Source organism: Felis catus, chromosome A1, assembly GCF_018350175.1.
Source record: "Felis catus isolate Fca126 chromosome A1, F.catus_Fca126_mat1.0, whole genome shotgun sequence".
NCBI lineage: Eukaryota > Metazoa > Chordata > Mammalia > Carnivora > Felidae > Felis > Felis catus.
In genome coordinates, this window is record NC_058368.1 from 158,330,243 (window position 1) to 158,345,441 (window position 15,199).

Below are 15,199 nucleotides of genomic sequence, written 5' to 3' on the forward strand. Positions count from 1 at the left end.
GAACTGTGCAGAGGAAGGCTAATTGGTCAGCAGATGCAGAAAGGGATTGGAATGGAAAACTGGACTACCCAGATTCATTAGTTAGCACTAAATTCTGAGTTTTATATTTTCTTTTTTTTTTTTTTTTCCAAGTGGCAATGTGCTCATTTATTTATTTCTTTTTTGAGGCCTTCCTTAAAAACAATTTATTTTTTTATTTTTATTTTTATTTTATTTTTATTTTTTTTATATATATATGAAATTTGTTGACAAATTGGTTTCCATACAACACCCAGTGCTCATCCCAAAAGGTGCCCTCCTCAATACCCATCACCCACCCTCCCCTCCCTCCCACCCCCCATCAACCCTCAGTTTGTTGAGTTTTATATTTTCTAAGAATATTTTTAAAGTATCTCTATGTGCTATCTGCAATAAAAAACAAACAAACAAACAAAATCCCTTTAGACCATCACTGTTGTTTTACAAACAAAGCTAAAACACAGGCAGGTTAATGGACTTTTCTAGTCACGGCACAATTTTTGGCACTACTTACTTTTGTATAAGTTTATCCCAATTTTCCCTCAGAAACTGCCAGGCCAATGGATATCCCACCGGGTTCCTGCCAACAGCTCTAAGGATATGTGGAAACTCTTGAATTTTTATTTTATCTCCCTTAAAGCTTTCATCTAGTAGCCTAAAATGAGTAAGAGAAGAAATGGTAACAACGAATAGTCCTTGGAAAAGTTGTAAGTCATTTCAATAAAATAATGCGTGAAAGAAAAAAAGCCAATCCATCAATAATAAAGACCAAATAGGCAACTAGAGTGCTAATAAACCTGCTAGATGTACATAATAAAAATTCACACTTATATAGTGTTCACGACACCCATTCTCATATAATCACATTTGTTCATAAGAGAAAATAAGAAAGGTATATCTAAAGGTATGTATTTCTAAACATGTTCTTTTAAAAACATACAAATATATATTCCTTTAAATATTTTTCCTAATACCTGCTTCTCACTAATTAACTACCATACTCATTAGATGTGTGCCCACTTAACTGTTCCCAGCAGAATAGGCAACTCCTGGCCAAGAGAACAAAAACAACGTCAGAAGCATCTGATGTCATTTAATTCCTCATGGCCATGTAAACACGAATGAGTTACTCACCACTGAAGCTTTCCCTCATTTTGGCTAATACTGAGGGCAAATTCAATTTCGTTTTTCTCGGTACTGGACAAAGATGACTGATATTTACTATAAAGAAAATCCCATCCTTCAGGGTTCTGGACCCCCACAGCGAACACCGCCAAGGTTACATCACTGGGCAGGCTGCGGAAAAGAACATACCTAGTGAGAGTCTGAGATGTAGGAAGTGTGTTTGAATGTATAATGGTGACCAATTACAAGCTGATAAACTGGCCTGGTGATCAGAGAAATGTGCCTGGAAATGTCAGCAAAAATAACCTCTTTCCTTCAGTTAGATTTTAAGAAAGAAGTACAAGAAAGCATCTAAAATTCAGTTTTAAGTCCCGTTCTCAAAAACATTACTTGAAATTCCACTTTGATAAATACCAACATATCTAACATACGTTAATGATGCTGGTAACTCGACAGGTGGTCACTTTTTAAACCAAAAGAAAGAAATGCAAACTAGACTCAAGAAGTAATCCATGAACAAAGGTCAGGAATCCAACGGGAGCACTGTTTGGAAGCATTTCTTTAAATGGAAGCATGTATACTTTTTGTTTGCTTAATATTTCCTGGAGAGATTTAAGCCCCAAATATAACAGTCCTTAAGTACATCAAGAATCAATTCCAAATACAGGAAGATCCTACTTTGCTTAGACAGTGTCAGCAAGTATTTATACACACCCCATCAGGGACTTTGGAGGCCCAAAGGAGCTACCTCTATGGCAGGCACTGCCTCTGTTCCTATCCAGGATAGCTGTTTTCGTTCTGACCCTTGCCTCTATTAAATTGGAATTATTCTAATCCTATTTTAACTCTGCAAATATTTGATATATTTGATATATAATATATATATCTGCAAATATTTGATATATGTATTTATATTTATATATATAAATCCCTAGTATTTCTTAAAAGAGAAAGTTGAGAGATACATAGATAAATCTTAAAAAATAATTTATTTTCTCAAAAAGTACAGCAGAGGAGACTTATCTATACTTTTTTTTTCCTCCCAACATTTAGCACCAATGATGAAAAACAGAAAAGATACCCTTCATATGAACAAATGGGTTGTTCTGTAAACACAGACCTCAAATTTCCACCAGCTTCCTTCCACTCTCTGAAATAGGCTTCTGCCCTCTGTACACAGGGCTGATACTTCCACATGCAGGCAAGGAGGAGGAGCTCACTCCGCAGCATTCGCTGTGAGACTGAGCCCTCATCTGTCCACGTCTGATTATCAATGAGGTCCCTCAGCAGCCTGATGAGAAAGGCCTGCGAGAAAGCCACATGTGTCACCACAATGGTCCCAGGCCATCTCATGTTTTATACAAACCAACACACCCTCGGGATATGGGGATTAATTTTTAAAGCTTAATCCAACTCTTATTTTTAAAATCATGTAATTCTGTTTATATTTAATTATAAAAGGGTCAAAAACAAGAAAAAATGATTTTACTATTTCCATAACATTTGTAAGTATACCTTCATCTATTTAAAAATCAGGATGAACTGCCATTTTTGAAACAAACTAAGAGAGTTGATAGCACTAAATTCTGAGAGCAAATTATACAAAAGGACTTCATGACATTTTGCCAAAAATAATGCTTTTGTGCCTCTTCCTCAAGTACTGGACTCAGCATATCTTAATAGTAACCATCAAAATGCAGTAGCAAAATGAAATAAGTATTTGCAAAAAGAAAGGAGTAACAAATCCATAAAAATTGAGTACAGATTCTTACCACCGTCTGTGCCAGTAAGACCCAAATCTTTGCTAGTTAGTCTAAACACTGAGTTAATTTTGATTTACTTTTCCTTAATATATGTGAGGACATACATATATGAACAATGGTAAGGATGCTTTCCTACACCCACACAAAAGCAAATCAGTTATGTAACTATTCAATTTATTTAAGGCTTCTACCTTGAACTGATTTTCCACTTCCTTCATATCTCTTTTCTCCATCAGTTTATACATAGGTATCAGCTCATTCAAACCTTGGAACACGGGCATAATTTCAGTTTCATGCTTCAAGTATAGGGTTAAATCCAAGGCTTTTTCAATTGATAGCTTTCCATTGCTGGTCAAGAGACACCATGGTTAGCAGTTTAAAAAAAAATGCAGGAAATCAATTTTTTGTTTCAAAAGACATTTTCATCTCCCAGCCAAACATTAGTCAGATATTAATGCCCCCTTAATAATAGTGACCTTTATATAAGTATCTTTTCTTTCACATATAACACTAGCTTATTTACCATTGTGGAGGAAGTTTTTCCAATAACAGGGCCAGGGCTAACTTGTGGTTAAGAAAAAATGGAGACAGGTCAGCATCTCTCCCTCTGTGAAACAGTGGATTGTGTGTTCAACTTCCAGAGTAAGATGACAGTTTTCATCAAAATCAGTAATCATGGTTGCAGAGATTGCCACTCAGTCAAAAGTCTGAGTGTCTGGATTGAACACATCCTTATCTCCATTTCAAAAAGAAACTGAATATAGATGTAAACCCTTTATTATGGAGGCCAGGGGTTAAAAGTCTCAGTGGCAGGGTATATGCTTAGGTAAGTAAACACAAAACCCTCTAAGAATTAAGCAATAATGTTATAGAGGGAAATGGTCTCAGTAACGCAGAAACCGCTAGATAAACAACTTCTGTCCTTATCGTCATTGCTTTTTGCCACCTTGAGAAGTCAGAAATGAAGAACTCAACATTTAGAGCAAAGGTACATGGGAAATGAGAACTATAGAATCATTCCTTCCCACATGGGTGACTCCCCTTAGGACTTCAGTTCTGCCTAAATATTGGAGAAGTTTGAGTTTCAGGTTTAGGAATCATTTCCTTTTTTTTTTTTTAAGTTTATTTATTTTTTAAATATTTATTTTGAGATAGGGAGAGGGAGAGAGGGAGAGAGGGAATCCTAAGGAGGCTCCTTGCTGTCAGCACAGAGCCCAACAAAGGACTCAATCTCACAAAATGAACCATGAGATCATGACCTGAGCCAAAATCCAAGAGTTGGGCACTTAACTGACTGAGCGCCTAGGAACCATTTCCTTAAAAGCCATTGTCATAAGGCAAAAAATTAGAGTGAACACTGTCCTTAACAACTCAAAGATCATTTGGTTAGTCCACATTTTATGAGCATGTTCCATACAGCTGCTGTGAAGTTCAGGTATCCAGTTTGAGGAGTTGGGGGGAGAAATTTTTTAATAAAAGAGTCACAATGCAAAAACTTGGTACTGAGCCACTTGGTCTTCTAAGAAGGTTTCCAGAATGTGAAGGACCCAGCAAGGCAGAAACCTCCCGTATTATAGCAGGGCCAGAAAAGCTGCAGGACAAAGGGCTTCTCCAGAATGTTGACCTCCTGATTTTCTACACCCTTTTGCATCAGTCTGAGTTGTTAATGAAAAACATCAGGGGCGCCTGGGTGGCTCTCTGTCAGCTAAGTGTCTGACTTCAGCTCAGGTCACGATCTCACAGTTCATGAGTTCAAGCCCCGTGTCGGGCTCTGTGCTGACACCTCGGAGCCTGGAGTCTGCTTCGGATTCGGTGTCTCCCTCTCTGTGCCCTTCCCCTTCCCCTGCTCACATTCTGCCTCTCTCATGGTCTCTCAAAAATAAAATAAAAACATTTAAAAAAAAAAGATTAAAATACAGGTCACTTCCTTTACCTTACTCTGCAAACACAGACACATGGCTAACCATGAGACTAAAAGCAACCTTGGATTGTAAGAAGAATTTAGGGGAAGACACCTTTCAACTTCTAATTAGCAAGTAATCATTTTCATCTTCAGAAATCAAGCATTCAAATGCTAACAGCTGCTTTCAGAAATAAACCAAGACCCTGAGGAGTTTGTATTACCTGACAAGCTGAAATGCATTGTTAATGAGACTGGCCCGATCATTGCTGCTGATTGTTGTATGTGCTCCTCTTAAAAGACCACTCAAAGAATTCCATCCATCATCCTCATAATGCACAATGTAATAGCCATTCATTCCAACATTAAATTTGATCCATTCTACCTCTTCTGGGAGAATGAGCACATCTAGAGCAAATAAAATAAATCATAGTTCCATTTTCTCTCTTCACTGATGAAAGCTTTTCTGATCAGAGACTGGACAAAGAAACTAAAGGGAAGTTTAATATTGAACAATTTTAATACTGAAATGAGTTTCATATTGAACACATTTATTTTAGAAACCATAAAAGCCCATTCCAATAGGTAAAAGCCAATACTAGCTTGAGACACCAATTTTTTCAGATTTACAGATCTAGGGGAAGAATACAGCCACATTTCACGTCATACATACAAAATAATCCAGCAATGTTAACAAAATAATAGGGAATTTTCACTAGTAAGCCTCCTATTTAGCATTATATAATTCAACTGCTTTAATCTTGGTCTGGCAAGATTACTGGCTTTTTGACACAAGAGAATATTTTGAACCTTCTATCTTCACTAAAATTGAAAGCCAAAGATTTGCTTTCAATAAAGGTTATTGAATATATTGAATATATTGAATAAAGGTTGACCTGGTCTTTAGGTTTTAACCAAGATAAATAGTACAACAAACTGAGTACCTAAGTCTTACACATTTCCAGTTTCTTAACTTATCCTGGTTATTTCTACAAGAAGTTACCTGTTTTTGTCTTCAGCAAAAATCTTTGGACTGAATCTGATTTGCTCGTAATGAATGTCAATGGAACATGCCACAGGTACCTTCAAGAAAGGATGCATTATTTGTTGACTTACTTCAACAGTTATTAAATCATCTATCATATGCCAGACACTGGCTAGTTTAAAAGATGGTACCAAAACTATTACAGCCAAGAGGTCAAAACAACACCAGCCTGTTTTCCTGCCTTGCAAGGGGTGCCAGCTCAGGCAATGTTCATTCTTCTTGGACTTCTCAGTAGAGCTAGGAATTTGAGCTCCAGGGAGCCCTGGCATCCTTTGCAGTGGTTGGCTGATTGGAACTCAGAGGTCCTACCTTAAAAACCCTGACCACTATTAATGGAATAAATTGCCATCATGTGGCCCCTAAATAATCTGTTAAGAATACAACATCACTTCTGTAAAATTCCTGCCAATGATGCACAACCTGAATCTCATCATGAAAAACAGCAGAAAATAAAAAATGGAGGACATTCTATTAAGAAAAGTGGCCTGTACTCTTCAAAAATGCCAAGGTCAAGAAAGAAAAAAGTTGAGGAACTGTTTAAGGAAGCAAAGAAAAAAAAAACACAAAACTAAACATGGGTGACAATACAATGTGATCCTATATTAAATCCTGAATGAGAATTTTTTTTTCTTTTGCTATATAGTATTGCGACAACTGGAAAACTGAAATCAACTTTACAGATAAAAGGATTGTATCAATTTCATTTCATAAGTTTGATAATTATACTGTGCTTACACAAGTCAACATTCTTGTTTTTATGAAAATATCACACTGAACTATTTCAGGGTACAACTACCTTCAGCTAAGAAAAAATACAAGCTCCTCTGGATCCAAGAGGGCAGCACCCCCTCCTGTGAATACACCAAATCTATACCTACATATGGAGGGTACCTGTTGGGATGAGCACTGATGTTGTATGGAAACCAATTTGACAATAAATTTCATATTAAAAAAAAAAAACTATGCCTACATATAGAACAACTCCTCCTGAAAAAAGAACGGAGGGCTGCCTGAATAGCTTCTGCACAACAAATCACAGAGGGACCACACAAAGAAGGCAGAGACAGAGACAAGATAATAAAAGGAACCCCAACCTAACACAGTGAGGGAAGGATATTACCAGAGGCTCCACAGGCAGACTTGCCTGCCCTTGGAAATGACAAATAGAAATCTACAGGACAACTAGATTATAAGTGAAGAAAATCCAGGGACTAATTCTAGAGAATCTACCAAAGAGTGGGGAAATTTCTAGAACTCTCTGCAGTCATAGGCTCTGGTGAGCATCACTGTTTATATTCCCCCTAAACCATGATATTGTGGACAGGAGCTGGGTTCAGTCACTATAGCCAGCTGGCTAGAGACACCCCAGCAAGTCTAAGGACCCTAGCCCACACCAGCTCCAGATGTCCTGCTAGGGTGGCCCCAGAACGGTACCCTGGGACCCTCCTGGCTTATGCTCACTCTAGCCCCAGCCATCTTGCCATTGGCAGCCTTAGGGCAGGGTAGCCTAGGACCCCATGGACTGCACCTGTTCCCACTCCAGGTCTAGACATTCCACCAGGGCTGCATCCCCTCCAACTCCAGCTGTTTCCAGGGTGGCCCAGGGAAAGAACGCTCCAGAACCTCAAGCCCATGCACACTCCAGCTCCAGCTATTCCACCAGGGCAGCCACAGCACAGAATGTTTGGGAACTCTGGGCCCATTCCCAACCCAGCTCCAGCCATCCCACCAAGACAACCTTGGTGCAATTTGCCCTAGGACACTCCCCGCCATCCCACTTCAGCTTCTGCTGGACAGCCAAAACCACTAGGCACACACAATCTACACAGGGGATGCTCCCGTGTAAGGCCAGTCCATTAAAGACCAGGAGAAAGTAGCTCTTCCACCTAACTCATAGAAATATACATATGAAATGAAACAAACTAAAGAAACAGAGGATTATAATTCCAACAAAAGAAAATGAGAAAATTACAGAAAAAAACTCTAATGAAATACAGGTAAATAATTTACCTGATAAAGAGTTCAAAGTAATGGTCATAGAGAGGTTCACTGAACTAAGGAGAAGAATGGAAGAACACAGTGAGAACTTCAATAAATATTCAGAAAATGTAAGAAAGTACCAGATAGAAGTCACAGAGCTGAATAACAACTTAAATGAAAAATACAACAGAAACAATCAGCAGCAGATTAGACGATACAGAGCAGATCAATAATCTGGAAAATAGAATAGTGGAAATCACCCAATCAGAATAGCAAAAAGAAAAAATAATTAAAAATGAGGATAGGATATAAGGGACCTGTGGTGCAACATCAACTGACAAACATTCACATTATAGTGGTCCCAGAAGGAGAAGAGGGAAAGAAAGGGGCAGAAAACGTATTTAAACAAATAATGGTTAAAACTTCACAATGCTGAGGAAGGAAATAAACATCCAGGTCCAAAAAGCACAGAAACTGCCAAACAAGATGAATCCAAAGAGATTCACACCAAGACATACTATAATTATAATGTTAACAGTTAAAGAGAAAATATTAAAGGCAGCAATATAAAAACAAAATGTCACAAAGAAGGGAAACCCATAAGACTATCAGCTGATTCTTCAGCACAAACTTTGCAGACCAGAAGGGAGTGAAAGAATATATTTAAAGTGCTGAAAGGGAAAAACTTAAAGCCAAAATAACCCACCAAGCAAGGTTAATATTCAGAAAAGAAAGAGAGAGAAAGAGTTTCTAGCACAAGCAAAAGATAAAGGAGTTCATGACAACTATCCAACATTATAAGAAATATTAAGGAATCTTCTTTAAGAAAAAAACAAAAGGCCATAATTAGAAATAAGAAAAAGGGAACTACAAGCCAATCTCTCTAATGAATATAAATGCAAATATCCTCAATAAAATATTAACAAACCTAATCCAACAATACATTTAAAAAAAATCATACACCACCATCAAGCCAGATTTATTCCCAGGATGCAAAGGTGGTTCAATATTCACACACTCACACAAAAATTAACATATGTCACATTAATAAGAGAAAAGATAAAAAACCCTATGATCATTTCAATAGATACAGAAAAAAACACTGAGCAAAGTACATCAATCCGTGATAAAAACCATCTGCAAAGTAGGTCTAGAGGGAACATGCCTCAATATAGTAAAGGCCTTATGTGCAAAACCCACAACCAACATCATACTCAATGGTAAAAAACTGAGAGCTTTTTCTCTAAGGTCAGGAAAAAGATAAGGATGTCCACTCTCACCAGTTTTATTCAACATAGTACTGGAAGTCCTAGCCACAGCAATTAAACATAAAGAAATAAAAGGCATCCAAATTGATAAGGAGGAAATAAAACTCTCATTATTTTCAGATGACATGATACCATACATAGAAAACCCTGAAGACACGACTAAAAAAAAAAACTACTTACTAGAAGTGATAAATGAATCCAGTGAAGTCACAGGATATAAATCAATGGACAGAGATCTGTTACACCTCTATACACTAATAATGAAACAGGAGAAAGTGAAATTAAGAAAACAATCTATTTACAATTGCACCAGAAACAATAAAATATCTAGGAATAAACTTAAACAAACAGGTGAAAGAGCTGGACTCTGAAAATATAAAACACTGATGAAAGAAATTCAAGACAATGGAAAGAAATGGAAAGACATTCCATGCTCATGGAATGGAAGAATACTGTTAAAATGTCTACAGCACCCAAAGCAATCTACGGATTTAATGCAATTCCAATTAAAATACCAATTGCATTTTTCATAGAGTTAGAACAAACAATCCTAAAATTTGTATGAAACAAAAGACCTCTTGAAAAAAAATCTTGAAAAAGAAAAACAGAACTGGAGGTGTCACAATGCCAGATTTCAGGTTATATTACAAAATGGGAGTAATTAAAGCAGTATGGTACTGGTATAAAACAGTGTTGGGAAAACTGGACAGCTACATGCAAAAGAATGACCTGGGCCACTTTCTTTCACCATACACAATAATAAACTCAAAATGGATTAAAGACGTAAATGTGAGACCTGAAACGATAAAAATCCTAGAAGAGAGCACAGGCAGTTGCCCACAACAACATTTTTCTAGATGTCTCCTGAGGCAAGGGAAATAAAACCAAAAATAAATGATTGGGACTACATAAAAATAAAAAGGTTCTTCACGGTGAAGGAAACAACCAACACAACTAAAGCGCAACCTACAGAATGGGAAATATTTGCCAATGACATATCCAATAAAGGGTTAGTATCCAAAATATATAAAGAACTTATAACTCAACACCCAAAAAATGATCCAATTAAAAAGTGAGAAGACATGAACAGACATTTCTCCAAACAAGACATACAGATGGCTAACAGACACATGAAAAGATGCTCAACATCACATATCAGGGAATTGCAATTCAAAACTACAATGAGATTTCACCTTACACCTGTCAGAAGGGCTAGCATTAAAAACCCAAGAAACAAGTGTTGGCAAAGATGTGGAGAAAAAGGAACCTTTGTGCACTATTGGTGAAAATGCAAACTCGTGCAGCCACTGTGGATCGCAGTATGGAGATTCCTCAAAAACTTAAAAATAGAACTACCCTATGATCCAGTAATCACAGTAGTGGGTATCTACCGAAGGAATATGAAGACACTAATTTGAAGGGACACATGAATCGTAATGTTTATAGCAGCATTATTTACAATAGCCAAATTAGGAAAACAGCCCAAGTATCCATCAAGAGATGAATGGATACAGATGTGGGGTGTGTGTGTGTGTGTGTGTGTGTGTGTGTGTGTGTGTGTATGAACATTACTCAGCCATAAAAAGGAATGAAATCGTGCCATTTCCAAAGATGTGGATGGAGCTAGGGAGTATAATGCTAAGTGAAGTAAGTCAGTCAGAGAAACACAAATACCATATGATTTCATTCATATGTGGAATTTAAGAAACAACAACAAAAAATGAGGAAAAGGAAAAAGATAGAAACAAACCACAAAGTAGCCTCTTAGCTATAGAGAACAAACTGATGTTTACCAGATGGAAGATGGGTGGGGGGATGGGTGAAATAGGTGATGGGGAATCAAGAGTACACTTACCATGATGAAAAGAAAAGAAAAGAATAGAAAAGAATAGAAAAGAAAAGAAAAGAAAAGAAAAGAAAAGAAAAGAAAAGAAAAGAAAAGAAAAGAAAATAACAAGAGTAGGCAAGAATGTTGAGAAAATGGAAGGCTCCATTTTCCTATTGGTGAGAACGTAAATTGATGCAGTCACTATCATAAATAGTACGTAGATTGCTCACAAAATTAAAAATAGAACTCCAATATGGATCCAGCAATTCCACTTCTGGGTATTTATTCAAAGAAAATGAAAACATACATCTGAAGAGATACATGCGCCTGTATTGTTCACTGCAGTATTGTTTAATCATAGCAAGATACAGAAGCAACCTAAATGTCTATTGATAAATGGATGAAGAAGATGTGGTGTGTGTATGTCTATACATATACAATAGTATACACATACACAAATATACATACACACACACAGTGGAGTATTAACCATAAAAAAGAATGAACTCTTCCCATGTGCAATTAACAGACATAGACCTAGAACATATTATGTCAAGTGAAGTAAGTCATACAGATAAAGACAGATACAACTAGATTTCACCTATATGTGTAATCTGAAAAACAAAACAAACAAAACAGAAAGACTCATAAATAAGGAAACAGGGGGTGGAGACAGGGGATGAAATAGGTAAAGAAGATTAAAAGATAAAAACTTCGTTATAAAATAAGTAAGTCATGGGATGTAATTTACAGCATAAAGCATATTGTCAATAATGTAATACCTTTATTTAGTGACAGATGGTAACAGGACTTATCATTGTTATCATTTTGTAATGCATAAAATACATTGAATCAGAAGGATTTACACCTAAACTATTAGGATATTAATTATACTTCAACAATATATGTTATTTAGAGACCATATAAAACATATAGATATAGAGAGTATATTTTTTTTAACTGTTGGGTATTTTGGATTACACATGGAAAGGTTTTATCTTAGGTTGTATACACATACTTTGGGTTATAACTGTAAAGACACAGAGGAGAAAAGGGGAGGGAGGAGGAGAACAAGAATGATAAAGCAAATGTGGTTAAGAGTTAACATACATGTTATCCTGGGTAAAGAATCTTTGTGTTCTTCTTGCAACTTCTCTGTAAGTGTGAAATTATTTCAAAGTAAATTTTTTTACATACGGCCTATCAAGTCAATCAAGTTGCCACATCTCCTTTCCACTGATGTCTCTCTGAAGTGTTAAAGCTGAAGAACAGGTCCCAGGATCTAACTTGGACTTCCAAGAGATCTGTCTCTCTCATAATCTCCAGAAGTCACCTAAACGTTTATGCCCTCAGTGAAAACCCAAATGCCAGGCACTATTGTAATTTAGCAGTGGTCGCTTCAAGTCAGTAACTGGAAATTACCATCCTATCAAACTACACAATGTGAGAATGTCAAAATAATTACATATAATCAGCTTTAGTGAGATGAACCAAGGTTTAAAGCCACTGTTATCTTTTGGGAAGACAGTGTTGTGTAATCACCTTTATAGGATACATAGCTTTCATTGAAATATTTCAGCATCTATTAAGAGCACGCTGAAAAACAAGATTTCATCGTACAAGGCAGGTGGCACCTAGGCAACAAAATGAGCTTTTCTCTATGAATGTTACCCAGTTTCTGAGGCGTCATCAGGTCCTTTCCTGTAGTGCTCTTGCTTCATGTGTACATTCCTCCCTCTCACCGTGATGGTTATCAGGGGAAAGCCTTTTTGCAGCGTCCACGTGTTCATCATGGTTTTCACATCAAGGCCTTCCTGACGCCAGTGCTGATTTATACACAGAAAAAAACCGACATGTGACCACTCGCCCAACTCTAATAGAGAACCCAAGCTTGCGCTCACAGGGTTACTTCCTGTTGAGAACCTCTGTGAGGCTTTTTCCTCATCCCTTCCTTGGCTCATCAGACCCTGTCCTCCTCCCTTCCCCACACTGTCTTCTGCCATAGCATTCCCACTAGAGCACTGATTACTTCTTTTCATTCTCTTCCTCTATCTACATGTGTAGGTCATGTCTTGAGAGCATGTATCTGGTTCTACCAGGCATACTTTGGGCTTGGCACACCGCACAAAGCAGGCATGGGAATGAAGGCAGAGAAGGGAGACAAAATGGCCAGGCATTCAACACCTATATATCATTACCGGCTCCCAGAGAAGCAAGGCAGGGCGGGAGGGGGCGGAAATCATCAGTCAACAGCCTGTACTTCCTAAGTGGTAACATCAAGATAGTCCACACTCAACAGTCATAAACTCAAAGGAGAATACATTTTTGATACTAAAAAAGCTTTTGGAAAGAGCCTAAATGCCCATCAATTGATGAATGAATAAATATGTGGTTTATATATACAATGGAATAGTACTTAGCAATGAGAAAAAATGAAATCATGCCATTTGCAGCAACATGGATGGAAATGGAAGGTATTATGCTGAGTGAAATAAGTCAGCCAAAGAAGGACAGATATCATCTGCTTTCACTCATGTGGAACTTGAGAAACTTAACAGAAGACCATAGGGGAAGGGAAGGGGAAAAAATAGTTACAAACAGAGAGGCAGGGAGGCAAACCACAACAGACTCTTAAATACAGAGAACAAACTGAGGGTGGATGGGGGGGTTGGGGAGAGGGGAAAGTGGATGATGGGCAATGAGGAGGGCACTTGTTGGGATGAGCACTGGGTGTTGTATGTAAGCCAATTTGATAATAAATTATATTAAAAAAAAAGAAAGATAACACTCAAAAATAAAAAAAAATAAAAAACCTTCTAAAGATATTTAAGAGCTAGTAAAAAAAAAGACAAAACATGCTACATAATAATCTAGAAATTACTGAATAAAGCGATCTCTAAAAACCAAAAGCCAAAAAATTAAAATATGGTGAATAAAATTTAGTTGAATCTGTGGATTTAACCTCCACCACCTAGGAAAATATTCCACAAGTCCAGATAAACAGACTCACATTGTTTTGTGACTCAAATATTATGAATTCTTTACAGCTTAACAGTTAAACACATGAATTAAATCTAAATTCAGATCCCACTCTGTAATTTACTAAGCATAGGCTTTTGGATTCCATACTCCCAATCTGTTAAAATAGAAGTAAAAGTACCCCACTCATGGTCTTATTCTGTAAAGTAAAGGAGGTAATGTACCTAAGTGCTTATTAGCACTTGCCTGACACATAGTAAGCTCTCCAGAATGCTCACTGCCCTTATTTGTTGTTTCACAAATGAAGACCTATGGAAATGATCCATATAGCCTGACTGATACAGACCCCGTCTACCATAGAAACATGCCATACATCCACTGCTTTACAGAGAATGAAGCTCAACAAATCAGTACCAGTGATATGTGTTACCCAAGAATGCTATTCAACTCCCTTGTGTAGATAGTTCTCAAAAGAAATTATAAAAGACTGTCGGTCTGGTATAGTTTAAACACAATCTTTTGTAGAGAAGAATGACAGAATGAAGGGCCTCAAAGAGTTTGGCACAGAGGTTTCTTTCAAAGAATGCGGACTCAAAATATGTGCTTAGGGGTAGCATGTAGAGATCTAACAACTTACTGAGGATGAGGATGAATGTGCACCCCTGGAGCAAAAGCCATCCATTCTTTGTGTGTCATCGGCAGGACAAATCTAAAAACCAAAAATAAACATATTATTCTCGGTTCTGTAGAAAACACTCATGATTCTGCTCAGATGGATTAATATGGCATAGGAAAAACAAAACAAAACATGATAATAAGCCTGTGGATTCCGAAAATAGAGATAAATAAAACCATACTCACACTTGCCATACTATTCCACAGGTCCTCATTTTTTGTGTTTTTATAGCTATACTTCTGGAGATACTGTACAATACCACTTTTAAATGCATCAGCACTGAGATAATCCCTTAGCATATTCAGAATACAAGCTCCCTGAAAAGACAATGTCAAGCATGGTTATAGTTTAATCATCTAACCCACCATCACACTTTAAAAAAATTTTTTTTAAAGAAAGTAGGTTAAACCTAAACCTGTCTAGGGAGGGAATTGAACAGGACTGTTTTTGTTCTTTCTCAGTCCACTAAGCAGCCAAGTCTCCCACAGGACAAACTAACATCATGGCCCATTCCCATTACTCACAGGTCAGCAAACGGTGCAGCATCAACACTGAACCCTGGACCACCACCTGCCTTCCCCACTGCCATTCTAGTGCAGCAGTGGGGGCAGAAGGTC

General features: G+C 37.3%; 1 protein-coding gene across 4 annotated transcripts in view; it reads right to left on the reverse strand.

Moving 5' to 3' along the window:
* The window catches only part of ERAP1 (endoplasmic reticulum aminopeptidase 1), a 47,617-nt gene that overhangs the window by 6,296 nt on the left and 26,122 nt on the right, over window positions 1-15,199 (reverse strand). For all 4 annotated transcript variants that reach the window (XM_023258660.2, XM_023258647.2, XM_023258652.2 and 1 more), the window contains exons 9-17: window positions 14,768-14,899; window positions 14,544-14,615; window positions 12,599-12,753; window positions 5,810-5,889; window positions 5,031-5,214; window positions 3,098-3,254; window positions 2,264-2,448; window positions 1,153-1,314; window positions 533-673 (exon numbers count right to left, since the gene is read on the reverse strand). In XM_023258660.2, the coding sequence (XP_023114428.2) occupies window positions 533-673; window positions 1,153-1,314; window positions 2,264-2,448; window positions 3,098-3,254; window positions 5,031-5,214; window positions 5,810-5,889; window positions 12,599-12,753; window positions 14,544-14,615; window positions 14,768-14,899 (1,268 nt within the window). The remainder of the gene's footprint in view (window positions 1-532; window positions 674-1,152; window positions 1,315-2,263; window positions 2,449-3,097; window positions 3,255-5,030; window positions 5,215-5,809; window positions 5,890-12,598; window positions 12,754-14,543; window positions 14,616-14,767; window positions 14,900-15,199) is intronic.